Source organism: Tasmannia lanceolata, unplaced genomic scaffold, assembly GCF_043159265.1.
Source record: "Tasmannia lanceolata isolate RefF3 unplaced genomic scaffold, GAP_Taslan_0.1 ptg000048l, whole genome shotgun sequence".
In the NCBI taxonomy this organism is placed as follows: domain Eukaryota; kingdom Viridiplantae; phylum Streptophyta; class Magnoliopsida; order Canellales; family Winteraceae; genus Tasmannia; species Tasmannia lanceolata.
The window spans coordinates 4,233,957-4,256,982 of record NW_027518725.1 but is presented as its reverse complement, the minus strand read 5'-3'; the positions used below and the strand labels follow the sequence as shown (position 1 = coordinate 4,256,982).

At 37.4% G+C, this 23,026-nt stretch overlaps 1 protein-coding gene across 2 annotated transcripts; it reads right to left on the bottom strand.

Moving 5' to 3' along the window:
• Positions 1-3,582: 3,582 nt before the first annotated feature.
• On the bottom strand, positions 3,583-21,589 carry LOC143864300 (UBX domain-containing protein). 2 transcript variants are annotated; one of them, XM_077375214.1, is made up of 10 exons: positions 21,387-21,589; positions 20,055-20,185; positions 19,789-19,911; positions 15,380-15,572; positions 12,749-12,826; positions 12,581-12,649; positions 6,533-6,676; positions 5,537-5,639; positions 4,638-4,921; positions 3,583-3,989 (listed from the first exon to the last, which is right to left on the bottom strand). In XM_077375214.1, the coding sequence occupies exons 1-10, from the start codon at positions 21,486-21,488 to the stop codon at positions 3,825-3,827; spliced, it is 1,392 nt and encodes a 463-aa protein (XP_077231329.1). In that variant the 5' UTR covers positions 21,489-21,589; the 3' UTR covers positions 3,583-3,824. The 2 variants fall into 2 exon arrangements, with proteins under 2 accessions (XP_077231329.1, XP_077231330.1); XM_077375215.1 differs by having other exon boundaries at positions 20,055-20,182.
• Positions 21,590-23,026: the final 1,437 nt, after the last annotated feature.

Genomic DNA, 23,026 nt, shown 5'->3' with positions numbered 1-23,026 from the left:
TTTTTAGATTCTCTAACGTGCACGTAATGTTTCTAAACACTTTTAAGGCTTATTAGGATCTTCTAAATCCAATTAGTTTTAACCTTTTTTCCACTGTGTCATGATCTCTGCCATACACTAACACATAAAGCAAGAGAAGGAAAAGCAAACACGTAACAAAATTTTCTTGTGGGGGCCCACCAAAAAAATGGTGCCATTACACCCACTGCTACCTATATCATGCAGAAATGAAGAGGAACGCAAAGAGACTGGTGCCTTAATTACTAAGGTGGCCCATTAGGCCTTTTTCATCTGGTGGGTCCCATCATGAAGTACCATGGGGGCCCACCAAAAAAATGGTGCAATTACACCCACTGCTACCTATATCATGCAGAAAAGAAGAGGAGCACAAAGAGACTGGTGCCCTAATTACTAAAGGTAGCCCATTAGGCCTTTTTCATCTGGTGGGTCCCATCATGAAGTACCATGAAAGTATCCTAACCGTTGGATCGAGGGCCAAAAGGTGGGGCCCAATAGATTTTATGAAATAAAGTTGCGTATAATATAGATGCCGATCCTTATTGGCATTGATTGGACGGAAAGGTACTATTGAGAAACAGACCTGACATAGAATGCAACAAATGAAGGGTCTCCGTCAAAATTTTAGCCCAAATGACGATAATGACCCTTGAATCAAAACCTGCAAAATTTCATGGAAAATCCCGATTCCCAAAATGCTCCGAGTAGTCCTGAAATTGGATTTTGGTTATGCTGTGTATTGATTGCCGGAATCAGGAATGGGAATTGTCATCTTATTCCGATATCCATTCTGATTCAGCCATGAACAGAATGGAAAATAAAATAAAAATAAAAAATTTAACTCAAAATATTCCAATAAAATTTTCATTCCGGCTGAGGTAGAATCAAAAATACTGTATATTGTAGCAGGAAAGAGATTCCTACATTTATCTCCTCATTCTAACTTGATGTCAATTCTGCCCCCCTGATTCCATTAATTTATCTTTGAACGAAATGTCAGAATTGGTGGAATTGGAATAGGATGTTGATTCTTGGATCTCATTCAAGAAATCCAAATGCACCTAAGGTACGTTTGGATTGTCATAATCAAGCACTGGAATCAGCATCCTATTCAGGTTCTATCTTATTCTGCCATTTGCTTAAAAACAAATAGAATTAGCAGGGGGTAATTTCTTGTCCCGAGAGGTGGTATTCTCATTTCGCCTGGAATGAAATAAATTATTTTTTGGAAATTTTGAATAGGCAATGGATATCATCCCAACCATGTTTTGATAATAAGACAAAGTCACTTGTCTTTTATGATTTAAGCAGCCGTCAAACGCTACTAAACCGTTTTGGGAATTGCAATGAGTCGTGAAAGCGTATATAAGAAGACAAGATGAATTCGGCTCATTATCAAAACGTGGGTGTGCCGATATGGCTATATCACAGCCTTTATTGTTATTTTTTCCATTCCATTTTTAGGGGAATCGGCATTGGATGCTGATTCAGATGGTTGAGATTCCCAATTCGGGCAAACCATTAGTAAGAATTCAGAATCATCCGATTGGTGGGTTCCAGTAGATCAGTGGCTCTGATCAGCACGATATTTTAAAAAGGTAGGGTCCACAGGATGAGCGGTTTGGATAATACAGTAGAGGTCCCATGCGAGAGAGCTCTCATCACAACCAATTTTCAGCCATGTATTTTGGTGGGGTTTAGAGAGGGGAGGGTAATTCGGTAAATTCACGTGGATAGTGCTCTTTGACTGTCGGTTTGACCGGGAGTGTCAGTAGTGTCAGGGGCATCCCGCAACCACACACACCTCGATTCTGCTGCTTTTTTTCCGACACCACAAAACCCTAATCCTATTTCACCTCCCGATAAATTCAACTTCTCGTACTCTTCTCAATATCTCGTCATCTCCTATTCCAAACCTCTCTCGGCACTCAACTTTCTTTATCCTGTTTGGTTTGCAGGATTTGTTATTTGGAAAAGTTTGGTAAGGAAAAATGTTTCTAAATTTTCTCAAGAAATGTTTTACAACTAAATTGTTAGAAGGAAAAAATCTCAAGAAAATTCTTTCCATTGGAAATGTTTTTCTTGGAATCCAAACAGGGCCTTAATTATTATTTCCCAGATGGAAGCTGATCGGACACCATCTGGCTCGTCCACTGCTGGGCCCACATTAGATGCGGATGATCTGGACCATCAACAGATTGGATTCAAATCTTATAATCATTTTACATAGAAAGGATTGGAACCGTTGATCTATGGTTGAATGGACCCGATACCTTTTTATAGGGAGGCCTAAGGAGCATAAAAGTCTTTTTTTTAAAAATTCCTAGATGATGAAGCAACCCCTCCTTTTTACTCAGAACACCCTTGTTATAGCAACCTAGGGAATTTTACTTCGATGATGTTGCAATCTATATGGCCTTGTTTGGATTGCAAGAAAAAACATTCTGTATGGAATTTTCTGTTTTAGGAAAAAAAAATTCTTTCCATGATTTTGAGGGAAATGATATGATTATGGTTAATTTAGAGGGACATCATCATAAATTGAAGGCCCCTCCGAATAAAAACTGAATAGGCGGTCGGTATTTTCCAAAATGTACCATACGGCTTACACCATAGGATGATCCAAACCGTTCATTTGATGGGCCACAACATAACTACATTGCACCCCAAAGATAATCCCCAAAAACAATTAGGGCAAGGATCATCTTGTGGAAATGATTTTTTGGGCACGATGTAGTTTCGATGTGGCCCATCAAATGGATGGTTTGGATCATCCTATGGTGTAAGCCGTACAAGACTTTTTGAGAAATACTGGACTATATGGGTTTACGCCATATAAAATCTCATTTTTTTCATGTCTTAATAAAAGTAGGGAATTTTAGAAATATTTTTCCTTTCCATACTTTTTCGAGAAAATTCCTGAAATCCAAACAAGACCTATGGAATTTACATGGGTTGACCCTCCTAATATTTTTAGGAAAATGTTTATCAGCACAACCATATTTTGATATTTGCACAAACCCAGCCATCTTTTCTACTTTAATTAGCTCCGGAGTGTTTTGGGAAATGTAATAACCTTTTGACAGCTCTTTAAATACTGAAAGAGAAGTTGGTTTGTAAAAGGGATATGTTATCCGCACTACTGTATTTTGATGAGGGCACTCCTCACTTTATTAAAAGTACGGTATGGCCAGCAACATAGGATGATCCAAACCGTCCATTAGATGGGCCAAAGCCTAAATAGGATGTGCCCCAAAAAGCATTTCCATATGTTAATCCTAACCCTCCGATCTGAATGTTAGAGGGTTGATCCTAACCTTCTATAGATGGGAGGGTTAGTATCAACCTTTGGAAATGATTTTTGGGGCACAACCTATTTAGGTTGTGGCCCATCTAATGGACGGTTTGGATCATCCTATGGTGCGGGCCATACCGTACTTTTAATAAAGTGAGGAGTGCCCTCATCAACATAAGGTAGTGCGGATAACATTTCCCTTTGTAAAAATATCAAAATATGGAAAAAAAAAAAAAATGGGAAAGCAAAAAACTGGAGAAAATTGCAGATAAGAAAGACAGTGAAGATTTTCATAGCCACTGGATAGAGTACCATATTCACAAAAAATAAATACAAAAAAGAGAGAAAAAAAATGTGTATATTTAGTTAGTATAAATAAGTCAAATTCGTTCATCAAACAAAAAATATTTAGAGAAATGTTGACATGGAAAGTTGTTTCCACGAGATTCCAGCATTTGTGAGGCTGCCTGGAAATGAAGAAGCTACATATGATGATCCTACAGGCTCCCTTTCACTCCCATGTCAACGAAATCATCGAATTCGACAACCCCGACTCATCAAAGGTTAATTTATTCTGGTAGTCGAGATAGTTTGATGCCCCAGGGATTGCCTGCGCCAAGCGGAATGGGCGTGTTTCCGCTTCCTTGAGTTTAGAACAGCTGAAAGACCAAAGCAACTGCAAAATACCAACAATGACACAGTAAAAACTTGGTCCTCAGGAGTCACAACTTTTAAGGCTCTGTTTCTTTCGACGTAAAATGGGCTTAAAACAACATTTTTTCTACTTCAAAATGGCTTAAAAATGGGTGTAACATTTGTTTTACGCCCACTTTATGTTGAAAGAAACAGAGCCTAAAGTGAGCTATTTTCAGGCCAGAGATCAATTTGATAAGTAGCTAACAAGATTTGCCATTTGATCAGTTTACAGTTGTTGGGTGTGGGGTCATATGAAGTCCCACAGGCCTGCAGCCGACCTATGTCACAACTATCTCCGATATTTTCAAAATATACTGATTTTATTACGTCATTTTGATAAAACGACCAAATCCCGAAATAATTCTGAGAATTATAAAAAGAGATATTTTATTTTACCACAATAATATCACGATATTTTATATTTTTACCTTTTCCTTAATTTATACATATATAATTTTATCTTTATCATTTTTTCTTTTATAAATAAACGTGAAAAAATTAATATAACCCGAGAATTTCCCTAGAATGATATTTGTGACTTAGGTTCTGATCTCGAGACTGAAATTCAATGCGGTTGACTCCCATTAGATTATCGAGGGAAAAAATGAAGTTAACCAGAATTTTTTACCTGTATTGGATCGGTTCGGAGGAAATTCCTTTGAAGTCTTCGTCCATCAGGAAGACGGATTCCAACTCTACACAGAAGGCTTCGGTCACCCTTTGGTTCTTCAGGGAGAGACGGATAAATTGGGCTTTTACTCTCGCAGATTTCCGCGGCCACCTCTACTTTAGGTTCTTCATTACCAGTAGTAGTAGTGGAGCTGACAGGATCCGTCAAGCTCCCCATAGAAGCTGCCAATGCTCGCAGAACATCCTCATCCTCCTCATCCTCGGTAGCTTCATCTGTAGAAACTGTAACAGACAGAAATCTAAAACACAATATAAAATTATACAACCACTATAATATGATAATCTATGGAGAGTCCAAGCCCATCTTTCCAAGATTATCATATTAGAGTTGACAAGTCCCGTGGTACCCGGGTTATGATTATGACTGATTGGTGATTTTTATCATAAAAAGATGATGGAAATCAAGAGAAATGCTTCTCAATTATAAGATATGGCGGCCGTAGGAAAATCTGATAATCCCTTCCAGAAAATATTTGGAGTGTTTTGTATTAAATTTTTGTTGTACTTTTTTTTTTGGGAAATGATATCAGCGCAACCATAGTTTAATAATTGCACTAACCCATCTTATCGTTTATTATTTAAAGAGCGGTCAAGGGTTATTACAGTTCCCAAAAAGCTCTTACAAACCAATTAAAAAAATGAAAAAACAAGCCACGTTTGTGCAACTATTAAAGTACGGTTGTGCTGATATCATTTGCCCCTTTTTTTGAAAAGTAACAGTAACATGGTTTTACCTTGCAAACAGTTTACTATTTAAAGGAAGAGGAAATTCTACACCTGAAATAGCATTGCATATCAGGTGTTAGATGTATAAGAAAACAAGACTATCTCAAATACCCAGTATCTTGTGAGTAGATGTCTGAGAGCTCTCTCTTGGACGTTTATGAGGAAGAGACACATGATGGTGCTTGGGGCCATTATCCATGAAGGGCAGTAGATCCTACATCAAATGATATGTTTTTAACAATTAGACAAGTGGACTGTGAAAAAAAAAATAAAGACCTTGTCACTTGGTCATGGTTTTAAATTTCGATGATTTCGGTCAAGACCAAAATCGAAATTAAGTATACATGAAATAGTACATTATTTTGCCAAAATTTCAGCAATTTCCCCTGAAATGTTGGATTTCGCACGAAATTTCGGATTTTTATAATTTTATACCAAAAATCTATTTTTTTAATAATATATAGTATTAGTCCAAAATTTCGGTAATTTCGGCCAAAATTACGTCGTCATAAACAAAACATTGTTTTTTTAATGTTGTACAGGATTTCATCCAGAATTACGAAATTTCAGCCGAAATTTGGGTTTCGGTGAGGGCCGAAACGTATACCAAAACCAAAATTTAAAACCATGACCAAAGTATATGTTTTCAGCTCATTAATTGCATTTCAAAATAGAGGACTATATAGAAAGTCACTTTTACAATCAATGGTAAAAGGAAATGTTCACCTCCTTTGGAAGGGGGAATAGGGGGGCCGCATGGATGTGAAATCAATCAAGTCATTGATCTTGTAGAATACCATGAGCTTACCTTATGGATCATCCAATCAAGGTGTTCTCAACAATATTTGGCCGGGCTTATGGTTGCCATTCAGATCAATGGATCTAATCCCACAAAGAGGCACAAGTGTGACCCAATAAGTGTCTTTTAGAAAGGAGCAAAAAAGTGACTTTCCTCTAACCATTTTTCTTCAAATTATCAATTAGTCCTAAAAACTCGATACACTAATCTAGGGAAGACAACTATTAAAAAATAAAAAATAAAAAATAAAAAATAAAAATAATCTAGGGAAGACAGTAAATGCACCAGATATGCGCTGTAACTAGTACCTCCAATAAACTCTCAGGTTGAATCACGCCATTCCACGAGCGCATTTTTTGTCCAGTAATGGGGTCGATTACAAGAACCACAGGAATGGAAGCCAAGTTGTAGTAGGTGCAAACCTTACTTCCCTCGCTACTATCATCATATACCTATAATGGTCACAAGATACACCATACGGGTAACTAAAGTATTTCAAAGAATAAATTGTAAAGAAAGCATGAGAAAAAATATCATATGAACTCTCCATTTCATGCATAGGTCTTCAATTTCAGAGAATTTTTGTCCATGAATGCACAAACTCAGGATACGTGCTCGAGCCAACTTTAATCTATTTAAATTGCCGAAACCACAAATTCAATATCCATTACATTTATTTATCCATCTCCCTGAAAGTAGCAAGCTATGAAAAGATGAGCCTTAAAAATTATGAACATCCATGAGAAAATACTATGTGAGACATGAGCCCTACTCATATGAGAGCAAGAAAACCTAGGAGAATTACACCAGCAAGGAAAGCATGTGTTAAAAACCATACTACACAAGTTATCCAATTGTGAAACACTAGACAGATAACCCAAGTCGTTGAAAGGGAATTAGTTTATTCAAACAGCCAACCCCTATATGGAAATGAAAACTATAATTTAGAATGACAACTAGTGCGGAGTCAAAAAGTATAGTTACCGGAAATTTCCTCTCTCTTAGGAAACTAAGTTCTTATCACTTCCCAAATGTATGGGATGCGAACTCCCCACATGCTTACTACGTGTTTCCTCTTAATTAAGAGTTCGGTTTTTTTTTTATTGGTAAGCTGGATCGAACCTGAGACCTGAAGGAGGAGCACAGTTATTTAGGTAATTATTTTTTCCTAAAAAGAGTGTTTACTCCTTTTGATAATGCTGAAGAAGCAAACTTTCAAAAAAAGTATTTAAAATTTAAAAACTCATCTTAAGTTCCAAATGAAACTTATGGGGATTTTTTTCCCAAAACTAAATATTAAATCTGCATGAATAAGTGAATAACACATGTGAAATTATAAATCCCTAAAACTTGGAATTCTAACAAGGCGCGAAGTATTCTTTACTAATTGTAATCCATACCCACATTAACCCTTACTCCTAACCTATATTATAACCCTAGTCTTTTTATGCAATTCTTTTCTTCTTTTTTTTGAACGGTTCTTTTCATGCAATTCTTGTTCCCTTTCAACGAGACTTATTACATACTTCAGGTTGAATTTCAATAACACTTTCCACACGCTTCTTCTTTACTTTCTTTAGAGCTTTTTTCTTCACACTCTGGCAACTTTAGTCAAAAATGGCTAATAGCATATCCCATACTTTATAATGCTCCGATTCCTTCCGAAGTAACATTGATCCACATAATGTGGGCGCTCACAAAAACAACTTTATTGAGGTGGTTGTTTGAGACAAGTGTGATCATGTGTTAGTATGCTATACCTTATCCTTATCAAGGACACTTCAGCTATTTCCTCAATTCATGTAATTGTCATAGCTCATAACTCATAACTACCAAGGCTATTTATGTGATCATACCCATTATACTCATATTTACAAATCTTTACCCTAATCAACAAAAATGTATTTTTTGGTGTTTTCCCCAACATCCATGGTACCATAGCTATAGTTCAAGATGCCAGATTTCATGGCTGTGAATCAACTAAATTTCAAAAAGTTAAGATCTATTAGGCAGTGATACACAGTTTAACCACTAGGATTTTTTCCAGCACAGATTGGGAGCATTTTCTTTCTTTTCAGTTGCAACTGGCTAGTTGCAAACTTGCAACCCAAATTTCTATCTTACACTTACTGGTTCATATTTTTTTGTTTTGTTTTGAAAATTGACTTTTATTAACCCAGAAAAATACAAGAGGGGTCAAAGTGTCCCCCAAAACAGTATACGGGCATATGTGTCCAGCAAGGATTACAACACCGTGAATGGAAAAATAACAAAATAGTAATTAGTAGCCCTATCCATCTCCATTACTCATAACAGGCTGTGGGATGTGGATAGACATCAACGCCAGCAATACTCATTGTTTTGCCAATCCATCTGCCGTTTCATTTGCCGTCCGCCTTTGATGCTCAATTTTTGGGCGGATCGCTCGCACCAAATCCTTGATTTCTGCAATGTAATTATGAAGCCGCAAGGTCCTTTCATATCATCCTTTGCCCATGCTATTGTGTTTCATGAGTCTCCCTCCATGATAAGAGGTATGGTCCCTATGGAGATGTTACTTGAGTACCATTTAAGCCCAAACAGCAGGGCCCTCAACTTGGCCTCATTTGCATCGCAAATTCAACCTTTGCCTGTGCTATCTTACTGGCTCATATTGGATCTGGCCAGGGAAAGGTTTGGTCAAAAAGCGAATTGATTCAACCTGAAGCCATCCTATCCCAAACTTGATAAACACATCTAAAATGACATCACTTATATTGCCCATAAAATAATCAATTGTAATGGACTATCAACCTTAGGCCCTGTTTGTTTGGGATTGTGGCAACCGATTGCCACTCCCCAATCTGATTATTGGGGACCCAAAATTACTGTAATTTTAGGTCTAATAATCGTATTGGAGGTGGCAATCGGTTGCCATAATCCCAAACAAACAGGCCCTTAGCTGCATCCTCTGAAATAGTTTTCTCAACCCCATGTAAATATTCCCACAGCATCCGTGAAACATTTGTTCTTAACACTGTCATATCCTTCCAAATGTTTCTACGCACTTGAATCCTTCTTTTCAAGCATATATTGTTGCATGAAACATAGAAAGCACACACACATAGACATACCAATGTACATTCTGCTTTGGCAGCAAAAATATGAAAAAGCAGAAGCAGATGCTCTCAACTTTTCTCAGCTCTATTTTTCCTATGAAATGGCTGGCATTGTCCGCCTCCCTAGAGTCCGACCCTAACTGGACATTGTAAAATTAAATGGCCACAATCTTATTCTCGGGGATAACAATTTGTTCTTACTGCAATAAGTCAACCCCTTCTTGCCCATCTTCATGGATGTAATGCAGAACCTAGAGCATTTATTACTGAATAAGTCGTAGAGGACAATGGCATACGATCATGAACACCTGAAATCACATATAAATATATAATAAAATCATGGTAAAAGCCACTTGGCAAATTCTGGTTGTCGCCATACTTCATTTGTCTTTTAGCCCATGATTCTCAGTAGCATTGCAAAACTCCTCTTCATCACTTTTAAGCTCGAATCCTTACCATTCCAAATAAAAATGAAAATAAATATCACTTTAAAGCTTGTCTTAAAGACTTTGGAAAATAATGTGATTTATATAATAAAAGGGGAAACTCATTGTTCGCAACAAATTTCACATGCACGAAAAGACAATCACAGACATAAAACTCGTTGAGATCAAATTTCACTGCTGCGAGAAGAGGTTTTATTGATTTTGGTGGGGACGTATAGCTCTAACGGCCGTTAATTACATTTCTTGAAGAAATGAAATAAAACACCTCTGATTATCCGTCAACAGGTTCCCTATCTAAATACAAATTTTGATTATTGAGCATCGTGAAAAAATTGGCTTTTCTTTTAGTCTTGGATAGATAGTTGATGTGGCCCAGGGTTAGAGAAGCAGAGGATATAGGGGAAAGAGAGAAGGCGAGGGGGGGCGGGGAGGAGTAGAAGAAGTGAAGAAGATAATAGAAGAAAAAAGAGTGAAGGCAAGAAATTAGAGGAGAGAAATAGAAGAATGGGAGGAGGAGAAAAGGGAATAAGAAGAAGAAGAAGAAGAAGAGAGTTATAGGGGGGAAATCAATTTTCTTAATTCATTAATTCATCATCAAAATCTCTAAAAACCCTAATACATGAGGCCTATATATAGGGCAATTAAAATAACCTCAAAATAAAATAACATGGAAAATAAAATCCCTAGAAACTAAAACATGGAAATAGAAGTCCTAGAAACTAACTGACATGGAAATAAAAATCCTAAAAGTTCTAATGGGCAAATATGCCACTTATTGTGGGCCTACAATACGCATCAATAGTTAATTTGACTCATTTGTGAGACAGTCCTCCTGGAAGAGGAACTCCTTTGAATCATCTCTGATGATTTTGTTTCAACTCTTTTGTAAAAGAGTCCTCTCGGAAGAGGCTCTCTTGAGTCGTAGTTTTGACTCTTCTATTGTAAAGCGTCCTTTGGGAAGAGAAACACCTTTGAGTCATCTCTGATGATTTTGTTTCGACCCTTTTCTAAGAGAGTCCTCCTGGAAAAGGCTCTCTTGAGTCGTAGTTTTGATTCTTCTTTTGTAGAGGGACCTCCTAGAAGAGAAACACCTTTTAGTTGAAAAAGATCTTATGGATTTATTTATATAAAGGACCCTTCCGTACGAGGAACTCTCTTGAGTCATCTCATCTTTCTCCCAGAAGAGAAAGAACTTCTTTGGGAGTTGTCTCATCTTTCTCCCGGAAGAGAAAGGTCTTCTTTGTGTCGAGTCATCTCATCTTTCTCCCGAAAGAGAAACCCAAAAGAGAAAGGGTTTCTTTGCTCTTTTGAGTCTCCTGGAAGATACCCAAAAGAAATCCTTCTTCTCGTTTGGGGAACCGTCCTTTTGAGTCTCCTGGAAGAAACTCAAAAGGACCCATCCTCTTCATCATCTTTCTCTCGGAAGAGACCCAAAAGAGATCTTCTTCTTCCCTTTGAGTCTCCTGGAAGAAACTCAAAGGACCTATCTCCTTCTCGGAGGAAGGCTGCAAAAAGGTAAAGAAAGCAATTAGTTCCAAAAATATTTTGTTCACTTTTCTCTCTTTTCTTTCTTCTTCGTTCTTCTCTTCCTTTGCGTTGCTTTTTTCTCCAAAAGTTCGGATCCTTTTCCAAAGGACCTTCCCTCTATTTATAAAATTCTTTTTGTAGTAGCTGGCAACTGTCACCTCATCCCTTACCTCTCACTCCACGATCCCAACTTTCTCTACTTGGAGTCATTGCAACTGCCATCTCACCCCTTATCTTAGATTCCACGACCACATAACTCCCTTTTTTCAGAAACGTGGATGACTCATTTCTTCCTTCACAAAAGCTTTCATTTCCTTATATTTAGGAATTTTTCTCTTTTCGACTAAAGTATTTTTATTTTATGTTTATCCCTTTTATTTTGAGGAACAACGTAATATGCAACCCACATTTCGTTCTTTTTTACCCTTTTTCCATTGCCTCTTTCATTTCATAAAATTTTGAGTTCAACACTCATCAATGAAAACCAAGAAAGTTGCAACCTATGGACAAAGGAAGCACCCTAAAAATGATGACATATAATGGCTTCATAAAGAAACTGCATTCCTTGAAATCCTAATCCAAACTGAAACTGCAGCATTAGACCCGCCCCCAAATGGAGAGCAACCCCTGCCTCTTACTAAAGCATCAAACCAAACCCAGAGCTCATACGACTAATCTATCTCATCTTCAAACCTTTTTTCCTTCTATTTTTGTGTTCATATATGTACTTTAAGAATATGCACATGTAGACAGACTTCTTATGTATACAAACTTTTCACATATTTTCAGAGCTTACATATTCATTTAATAAAGTAGTTGCAAAATTTAATATATCTCTGCACGGTATCAAAGTGTTGGGCAGGGTATTGCATGTATGATTTAGGTTCATGTTCATGTTCGAGTATATCAATGGAACATTAAATAAGCCACTAAGAGATGCATCAAATAACCACCTACAAAACTTCAATACAATGATACATGTTGCAACATAAATGGAGAGGAAAATTGGAAAGCTCTACACTTATGTAACTCCATGAAGAAAGGAATATGAAACAACCAATACAATGATACATGTTGCAACATAAATGGAGAGGAAAATTGGAAAGCTCTACACTTATGTAACTCCATGAAGAAAGGAATATGAAACAACTAGAGTCCAGGGTACACCCTGCAGTTATGCCCATGTGAAAAGAAACATAACGGTAAAAATCAAATGCATAAAAGTTTAAATCATAAAAGAAATATTCAGTAGAGGGGCCAATAAACGAATTATAAAAGTACAAACCTGCCAGAAAATGAAATTAGTACTGATTGTTTGTGCCAAAGCTTCATTTCCCCATGTATCCCTGTTCAACTTCACAAGGTAACGGAACTTCAAAATGAGCCCAGATTCCAGCCATAAATTAAAAACTCAAAATCAATAGGAAAAGTGGGGAAATGCAGAAGAGATTACTATGTGTGAGCTGAATTCCTTCACAGACTGCAAGTTGACTATAAGCCACTTATCATTAATTGCGGCCTCCATTTTTGCCTGCATTTATCAGAAATACAATTGTCATGAGGGGATTTTGTAAGATAAAAACACGAGAAAATGCATGGATAGTAAGAGGATACGAAGTCTATTTTGACTAGGTTATAAGTATAACTAACAACACTAGCCAAATGTGAGAGGAGACGAAGTATTCCAATAGCTTAGAGGTTACAAGAAAAACATGTCCAACAAGGAAGAACCTTAAATCATGTGAATAAAGATTGAAAAAAAAAGTGAAAAACAAAGCATAAGCAAGAGGGGTTCAGGCTGGTTGAGTCAAAATAACAAGTTTAAAGGAAAACAATAAGGAAAATGGGAAAAGAAATTAAACTCTGACAAAAGAAAATGAAAAAGTATATAATAGAGTGATTAGAGTCTCACACATATGGTTCAATAGTCTCTTTTTTTTAAATACATCTTACTTGACGTAGAGCGGGTCCCGGCCAAAGAGTACGGGCAATCTTCGTTGTAGGGGAGAGTATTTTTCCTAGGTTACAAAATGTGTGTTAGTGTACGTAAGAGGGTTATTTTCGTCTTTTATGTCAATAGGGTTGGTATAAATAGGACTTTTGCCATTTTCTTGGTGGGACTTTTTTTTTAAAGAGAAATTGTGAAGCTGAGATCGGAAATTTTCGTTTGGGAGAACTCCATCTAGCAAGAGAAGGAGAGTTCGAATTCAGAGAATTTCAGAATTAGAAGGCAATCAAGAACCTGATTTCTGATTTCTGTAATTACTCTTAGTTCCTTGTTGCAAGCAAGGAGAAAGATTTTTGGGAACTCGGTAAGCTCTTTTTGCCTACACGATCAGAGCACTACTGCTGAGTTTCTACCCTATCCTTACTACCGATTGAAATTTCAGATCCACTCCAGATCTGGTTGATTGAATACAATACTTGCCAATACAAAGGAGGTAGAGATAAATGTTTTTCATAGGTTTGGAGATCTCATGTGTGACCATTGGTGAGATAATCAGAACCTTCAGAAGGAAATCCTACCAAGAGGCATCACTGATCTGTTAGCTAAAGAGGCCGATCATTTTACTATCCTGTATTTCTTTAATGCTCAGTTTTTGTATTGGAATGATGATATCACATGGAGCTTAGTGTTTTGAAGAAGAAAATTCTGCTCATAAACTGTTTGACCAAATGCCTCATCCAAGATATTCCATTATTCCTTGTTTACAAGTAGTTCTCAGTTGAAAATTAAAGTGCACAACTGCGCTTCAGCACCTAATAATTCCAAGAACAATTCACACATGGTGTAGAAGACTCAGCGTAGTTGTTGATCTTGAGGTTGTACACTTGCACACAAGCAAATTTCAAGTGTGGACTACATTTTGACTTGCCTTGTTATGGTTTAGCTTCTTTTAAGTTTTAAAAGAAAAACAGAATTGGCAGCTTGGCCTTAATTTGTGGATGCCCTACCTATTTGCCTATGAATCAACCACAATTTATGAATTAGAAGTCATTCACTCGCCCTACATCATCGAAAGGCAATTGAGCGTCCCCCATCGCAAGCAAGTTTTTTTTCGTGCCTCTGCCCTACATCATTGTAAACAAATTGAGCTACCGCCATTGCGAGCACATTTTCCGCGCCTCCGCTCTACATCATTACTCCATCAATTTTAGTAACGAAAAATAATTCTTTTTTGGTCCTAAGTGACAACTTTAGCTGAAATCACTTGACTGAGCGACCCCCCTCACCACACACACACACACACACACACACACACACACACACACTCCACCACCATAACTTTGACTCACGAAAGCTCATTCCACTCGTGGGACGTACTTAGTGGAAATGGCTGCAAAATAGAGAAATAGGATACATGAGATTAGGCATTTAAGACCTGTCTCTTTTGATCCAAAAAGTGAGATAAAAGGGTGTCAAAAAGCCTGTCACAAAACCTCACATTTTAAAACAAAAATATATAAGATTTCCATGTTGGAAATTGTTTTCACACACACAAGATGAACACACTTAACACAGCTGTGAGGATAACAACTTAGTTTATCTTTCTCTCTATCTCTTGATATTACTTACACAGTATGTGTAACCGTTTTACACAATCCTATTTATATAGGTATATTTTCTATACTCTCTCTCTCTCTCTCTCTCTCTCTCTCTATATATATATATATATATATATATATATATATATATATATATATATATATATATATATATATATATATATATATACACACCACTGTTTAAGAACTCCCCTATTCAAGAGTCAACTCAATTTTGGTCCAAACAAGTCAACAAAAAACTCTTTTGCTTGGCCTGCATTAATGAAAAACTAACGGTTTTAATCATTGACTCGCACAACAAAAGTTGGTTTTACCTTGGCGAAGCCCTTGTCTGAGTAAGAGTTTTTAAACACTGATTTTTAGACATGTTGGAATGTTGAGGCATGTTTTCATAAGAGCATAAAATCCTTCCAGAAGTATAAACACAGATACTATAAAGAGAATAATTCCAAAGGTACTTCTACAAAGTGGAAATAGTTATGGAGTGGAACACCTAGGAGAAGAAAATTCCTCGTACTTTCTCAAAAGTTCCATGGTACATCAAGGCCAAAGGAGGGCGATACAGCGTAGCAAGATTATCTCGAGGACTATCAGTTGTAGAAGTAGCATTTTGATCTGACTCCCAAACGCCAGGACGTTTTAACTCCTCATCAAAATTCCGGAATGCAATTGGATTTGATCCCTGTGATGGATATCCCATTCTTGGGTGCCTAAAATAAAAAGAGAGCTTAGAGAACACAACAATCAATATGAGCCCATTCATCGTTTGAGAACAGCTGCACATGTTAGGCTATAATAAATGAGAAGAAAAAGTAAAATGTGCGCAAACTTATCAAGGCAAAAAAGAAATCAACAGAATGAGTATATCAATTATTCAAAAAAAGTATCAGTTATTCGGGAAAATGTCAAAGATGAGAAGCAATCAAGAATGTGACACTAAACAATTTCCAAAAGCATACATATCTAAAGAAATATATAGTGGGTGTTCTGAAAGATGGATGAAACCAACAATTTGTTTCCATCAGAAACAATTCCAATCAGAAGACGGACCCACTCCAATCAGATTAGGAAAATGGAACAAATAGCTCAGAAATTAAGGCCATGTTCGGCAACCGAAATTATTCCATGGAATATTTGTGAGGCTAGTTGTGAGAGAAGGGAAGGAGAGGACACTTGAGAGGGTGGGGGTGAGGGTATAAAAAGATCCTAAAAGCTCGTAAAAACCAGGAAAAAAGGGAATTTTAAAAGGATAATTTTTTCACTAGTTTTTAGGGATTTTTATGCTCTCTCCTCTCTTGCCCACTCAATTCTCTCCCTCCCCCTCCCTCTCCACTCTTCTTACACAATTGGGCCCACAAGTATTCCATGGAATAATTTTCCATTGTTTCCAAACATGGCCTAAAAGATAAGGAAAGTCTGAGAAGAAAAGGTAAAACACATGCAAACGTATCAAGGCAAAAAATATCAACATAATAAGGATATCAATTATTCAGGAAAATGTCAAAGATGAGAAGCAATCAAGAATATGACACTAAACAAGTTCCTAAAACATACATATCTAAAGCAATATAAAGTATGTTCTGAAAGATGGGTGAAACAACAAATTTGTTTCCAGCAGAAACAGTTCCAATCAGTAGATGGACCCACTCCAAGCAGATTTGGAAAAAGGAACAAAGAACTCAGAAAATCATTAAAATTAAGGCCATGTTTGGCAAACATGAAAAATATTCCATGGAATATTTGTGGGGCTAGTTGTGTGTGTGTGTGTGTGTGTGTGTGTGTGTGTGTGTGAGAGAGAGAGAGAGAGAGAGAGAGAGAGAGAGAGAGAGAGAGAGAGAGAGAGCATAAAAAGATCCTAAAAGTTCCTAAAAATCAGGAAAACAAAAAAATAATTTTAAATAGGTTATTATTTCACTAGTTGTTTGGGATTTTTATGCTCTTTCCACTTTTGCCCACTCAATTCTCCCCTCCTCTTCCATCCTCACACAATTGGGCCCACAAGTATTCCATGGAATAATTTTTCAAGGTTGCAGAACATGGCCTAAAAGATACGAAACGTCTGGAAAACTTGAAAGATCTCTAGAACTAATGATAATAACTCCTAGGTTTCCAACATGAAAATAAATTGTTGAAGTATAAATGATTAAATAACAACAACTCAAACAGCTTAAGCTTTTGGAGTAATTGGTTGTTTCACATGGTATCAGAGATATTTCCTCACGGCAGGTCCTGGGTTCAAAACCCAACAACTCCTTGATATTAATGTTAACTTACCAACTTCTCCAAAAGCTTAAGCTATTGGAGAAAGGCGTTATTTATCTTTTATACTTTAACACTCCCCTGCACGTGTGACCCACTTGGCAAACACGTGGCACATGTGGTCCCACTTTGGGCCGACCATTGCATGTGGATTTTTGCTATCTGGGAGGTTTGAACTCGAGACCTTTGGCTTTGATACCATGTTAAATAACCAACTTCTCCAAAAGCTAAAGCTATTGGAGAAAGGCGTTATTCCATTAAAAAAAAAATGTCAACAAATGGTGGGCTGATTTTTTTTGAATGGCTGATTTTATTTCTATTTATGCATTTATTCATTAATCATTATTTTATAATAAAGTAAATGCTGCCCATTAGAGTAGGCAATGAATTCATAATCAATCAATCTCTGCCAATTGATTGAAAAGGGGAAAAGGAAAAAGGAACACAGACCGTTGTGGATTCCTACTAATAATGCATAATATACATTAAGACAGAAAATGTAGTCAATAGATGAGGGGAAAAAGGGTCAAATATAAGTATAGAAGACCGAAGGATATCTAGAGCATAATTGCCAGAGTAGGAAGAGAATGCCAGCCACTGGCGGGAAATGGAAAAGGGAGGCAAAGGGTCCAAGAAAGAGAAAATGCGGGAAGCAGAAAGCACAAATGAAGCAATGAAAAAAGTTAAGACGAATTGTGTGGGAGCATCATGGAAACTGAACATGAAGCATGTAATAAGCCCCATTGGAAGCGAATAGAAAGGGATAGCATTATGGTAGGTTACGGAGGAAGGATTAAAGTAGGTCAGGGTTACAAGTAGTTAGGACTTCACAAGTGATTAGAATTACAAGTTTTAAGAATTCTTAGCTTTACAAGCTTGTTATTTTATTCGTTTAGATTTAATGCTAATTTTTTAAAAAAAATGAAAGAAATCATACGTCTTATTTGAAACTTAAGATGAGCTTTTTAAGTTCTAAATAAAAAAAGAAATCATAAGTCTTATTTGAAACTTAAGAAGAGCTTTTTAAGTTCTAAATGCAATCTTTTGGCATTACCATAAGGGAAAACCACTCTTTTAGGAATAAATAATCATCTAAATAGGACGTGTACTCCTAATCTGCTAAATTTGGGAAGGGAAAAGAATTAGCTTCCAAAAGTCCGATACGAGCTTCTGACCCAACTAGGGAGCTTCCGGTAACTATGAGCTAGAGACAAGGTGCAATCAACTTATTCTACTAAAAGCAAGAAGAAGGCCTATCCAGGTAAGTGTTGATTGATTTTTGGAACAAAATTATGAGAAAAACAATTCGGATTGACCATTCAATAATTAATACATATCATGAGAATCTTGGTTTTTTTCAATAGGATATCTAAGGACTTTTACTTTCCTTTATTTGAAGGGAAACAACTTTCCTTTATTCGAAGGGAAACAGATACCACAAAAGTCGGCATAAAAACATCACGCATACTAAATTGTCAACAATCAATTTAATGTCAACAGCGAACAAGGGCTTGATCCATGGAACAGATTACCTGATATCAAAATCATATAAAGCTCACAAGTCACTCATCGGCCAGGCGGTTTAAGTGAAGAAACGGCGGGGGTAGACAAACTGATGATTAGGGGTGGCCAGAACCGAACCAGACCCGAAGAACCGAACCGGAACCGAAGAACCGAACCGGAACCGAACTGTTTAAAAAGACTTTGGGTCCGGTTCGGTTCCACTGATGGAGAACCGAACTTATTCGGTTCGGTTCCGGGTCTAATATTTTTGGTTCAGTTCTGGAACCGAAGAACCGAACTTTTGAATATATATATAATATTTTTTATATTTCTACTATACATATACTTATTAATATAAATTACTTATATTATTAATAAGTAATAGTTAATACTATTCTTATAATAAGAAAGTAACTTATATTATAACTTTAATTAAAAGTTTTTTATAAATTATAATTAGTAATTAGTAATTAGCCATTAGAACCGGAGAACCGAACCGGACCGAACCGATTTTGTTCGGTCCGGTTCGGTCCGGTCCTACTATGTACTACGGTTCGGTTCGGTTCTTACGGTTCATGGAACCGGGAACCGAGAACCGAAAAAAAAGTAACCGAGAACCGAGAACCGAACCGGTTGGCCACCCCTACTGATGATCATCTCAGTGAGTTACTATGATATCCTTATAGATCACCAGGTTTTAAGGGAACAAACTATATCCAATCCAGGTTTAAGTCGGCTCAGTCAATTTATGAGTCAAATAGCAAGTTTTTAGCATTGCCTGCACTGCAGTGTGATGTAGGAACAGGAAGCAAACCAATTTTCATGGTAAACATATCAACAAGACTAGCCATTTAAAAAAATATCAACAAGACATTGGACTGGCGAAGAAACAAGATACAAATTGAAGACAAAATAAGAACAAACCGGTAAGCATATAGTTGTCATTTGTTATATCTATGCTCAACCATGTACCAGTTGACCTATCAAGATATGTAGGCCCTTCTTCTTTCTTTTTCTTTTTTTTTGTAGAGCCCAGACCACCTTGGTCGTAGGCCTTTCTCTTTTCTTTTTAATAAAAGTTACTTTGCCATTGAGAAAAAAGATATTAGGCCATTCACAATTTCAAAGGTGTATTACAAAGAAGAATACATGATCAAAGACTACCTGTACAATGGAACGTCATCATATAGAATCTCTCTTTTCACTGGTATAGGAGCGCGTACTTCTTCGCCACTTTCAACATGCTTCTCCAATTCACTATGTTCTTCACTACGCTTTTCCCGTCCACTGTATCAAGGAAAAGAAGCCGATGTTGGTGAAAATTTTAAGACGGTAAGAATTAAACAACATTTTAAAGTACTCGATTCTTTGAAATATTTTTTGTTTCTCTTTCGCTACTAATAGAAAGAAAAAAAAAACCCTTGACTTACCCTGAACTTTCAGCAGGCAATGGAGGAACACTATCAGTTGATGGTGAGAAGGAGGATGGTGCCAAGCCATCGGCCTCAATTCCAACATAGAACAATTGAATAGCTTCTTCAAGCTTCCAACTTGCAGCCTGCTAACCCGATGATGCATACAATTCCATCAATGAGTTCGAAGTTCACAACAAGGACATATTACTTTTTCCTTTTTAAATAATAATAATGACATGTTAGTGAGTACAATTTACTTGGGACAAACAATGAAGAACTCAGAATTTGTTTCGGTCCCAAGTGGGGGCCTGCCTAGGCATGGGACATGGTGGGACCCAGCCTAGAATGGGACAAGTTTAAAGGGCCTAGCCCAACGCGTTCCGTCAGCTCTAGAGCTTTTGACATATAAGTTAGGAACCTAACATTTGGTATCAGAGCAGACACTACGTCACGTGTTCAGGTCACGGAAGGGGTGACCAGTGGAGAGGGCTACCTGGTAAAAAAGTCAGAGTGAAAGTCGTTATAGTGAAGTAACCACTAAGTAGACCGCCAAAAAAAGGGCAACCTATGGAAAGGACTACCTGGCAAAAAAGCCAGAGTGAAAGTCGTTATAGTGAAGTTACCACTGAGTGTTCTGCCGCAAAAGGGGCAACCTGTGGAAAGGGATACCTAGAGTGCAAGCCATCACCGAGTGGGCTGCCGAAGACGGGGGGATGCGGAAGCATGGTGGAAAGTAATGATCCTAGGTGGGGGCTTGCCTAGGTATGGGACTAGGTGGGACCCATCCTGGTATGGGACATGGGACAGGTTTAAAGGGCCTAGCCTAATGTGTTCCATCAGCTCTAGGGCTTTTGGCATACTGGTTAGGTAACTAACAGAATTCCACTTCAATTGTTCAAATAAGTCAATCTTATTGTAACATTAAAAACGTTAAAATAAGCCTGAAATCACATTATTGAGTAACATTAAAAACGTAAAAAATGTCGGGCAAAATTTAAGTCAATCTTATTGTAACTAAAATTTCTACACAGTAGGAGAAAACCCATTTGAAGAATTCCTCCAATACCCACCAATTCAAAGAATAGACTAATGTTGAAAGTAATGACCTAGCAATATCATCACAATAATCAAGTATTTATCACATTGCATCCATCCAATAATGTAATTTTAACATAACGTTCAATAAATTTCAGATCCATCGAAACCCCAATATCCACAAAACATTGCAATTAGATAAATCTGTATTAACATTTTCGATTTTTTTTTCTTTTTTGGGGCTTTTGGTAGGTAAGAAGAGATTATACCCATATCGTTTATAAAGCAATCATAATAGAAAAAAAATCTTACCTGAAGGAACTGCCTTGCAGTTTCGGTGGATTGGCCTACAGCGATTTCTAGAAATGAAGAGACCATGCTCTGTTTCTCATTTGCCGTTAGAACGCTCTCCATTTGGCTGTTTGAGAAAAAAGAGAGATTAGGGTTTGGATAGAGAAGGAGGGATTTATAGAAGAAACCCCGGGGAAGAAGAAAAGCTACCAAGAAAAATTAGATTTTCAGGAGATTTTATATTGTGTGTGTGGCAGTGTAGTCCGGTATTTTTTTCAGAGAATACCGTACGGCCCACTCCATATGATGATCCAAACCGTCCACTTGTTGGCCCACAATGTAAAGAGTTTTTATATGGTGTAAGCCCGTATAGTCCAGTATTTTCAAAAGATTCTGTACCGGCCACAGCATAAGATGATCCAAACCATCCATTTGATGGGCTACAACGTAAATAGGCCGTGACCCAAAAATCATTTCCATAGGATGATCCCAACCCATCGATCTATGGAGGTTTCAATGATATGCAGTTCATCTATAGATCGGAGGGCTAGGATCATCATATGAAATGATTTTTTTGGGCACAGCCTGTTTACGTTGTGGCCCATAAAATGGACGGTTTGGATCATCATATGGTTTGACCAGTACATTACTTTTAAAAAAAATACTGGACTAAACAGGCGCACCACATAAAACCTCCAACATAAATAGTCCGTGCCCCAAAAATCATTTCCATAGGATGATCCTAATCCTCTGATCTATAGAGGTCCTATAAATTGGAGGGTTAGGATCATCCTATGTAAATGATTTTTGGGGCACGGCCTATTTATGTTGTGGCCCAACAGATGAATGGTTTGGATCATCATATGGAGTGGGCCATGTAGTACTTTCTGAAACAATACCGGAGTAAAGGCAACACACCATATAAAAAACTCAATTTTCGGTAACACAATCCAAAACTTGCCTGTATAATGGGTTTTTGTCATTCATTTCTCTCAAATCTTGACTCACCCCCTTCTCTTCCTTCTCTGTTCATAAGTCACTAGTCCACTGTGTCGTCACCGTTGCGGCTTACCCTCTTCTGAGAATTTTAATTGTGGACAATGTAAGTAAGCCCTGCTAGGACACTATGATGTACGATCTAATTTGAAATGGATCGTGATAGTGATTAGGACACAAAAGTAGGATCCGAAGATCACTCCGAATCCGACCCAACTTATGAGGGATTTGAATGAATCGTGACTAATACATAGTGTAGACACCCCATTTTGACCATACCCTAATCGGCTCGGTTTGAATAAAAACCCTACCAGGGTAGTGATCTAGAGTCCCAATCTATGCGCTAGAGTAGTTTAAGATCCCAGGTAAAGTTTCGAAAAATTTTAGAAAAATTGATGGAAATGGTCAGGGCGAGTGAGGGTGTTAGTCGAAGCATGTATATAAGGTCACAAGTGTCAAGTAAAGAAAAGGGTAGTGCATTATTGAAGCATGGTAGTGTCAAGTGTCGGTATTGGTTTCCCTTGTGAAGTTCTAAACTATTGAAGGAGCTGGCATCTATTCGGCCATGCATGGGTAATAATAAGGAGCAGTGAATGGTGGACCAACTCTTGTTCCTCAGTGCTTCTCATTTTCGTGGGCCCACCACCTACTGTATGGGGGGAATC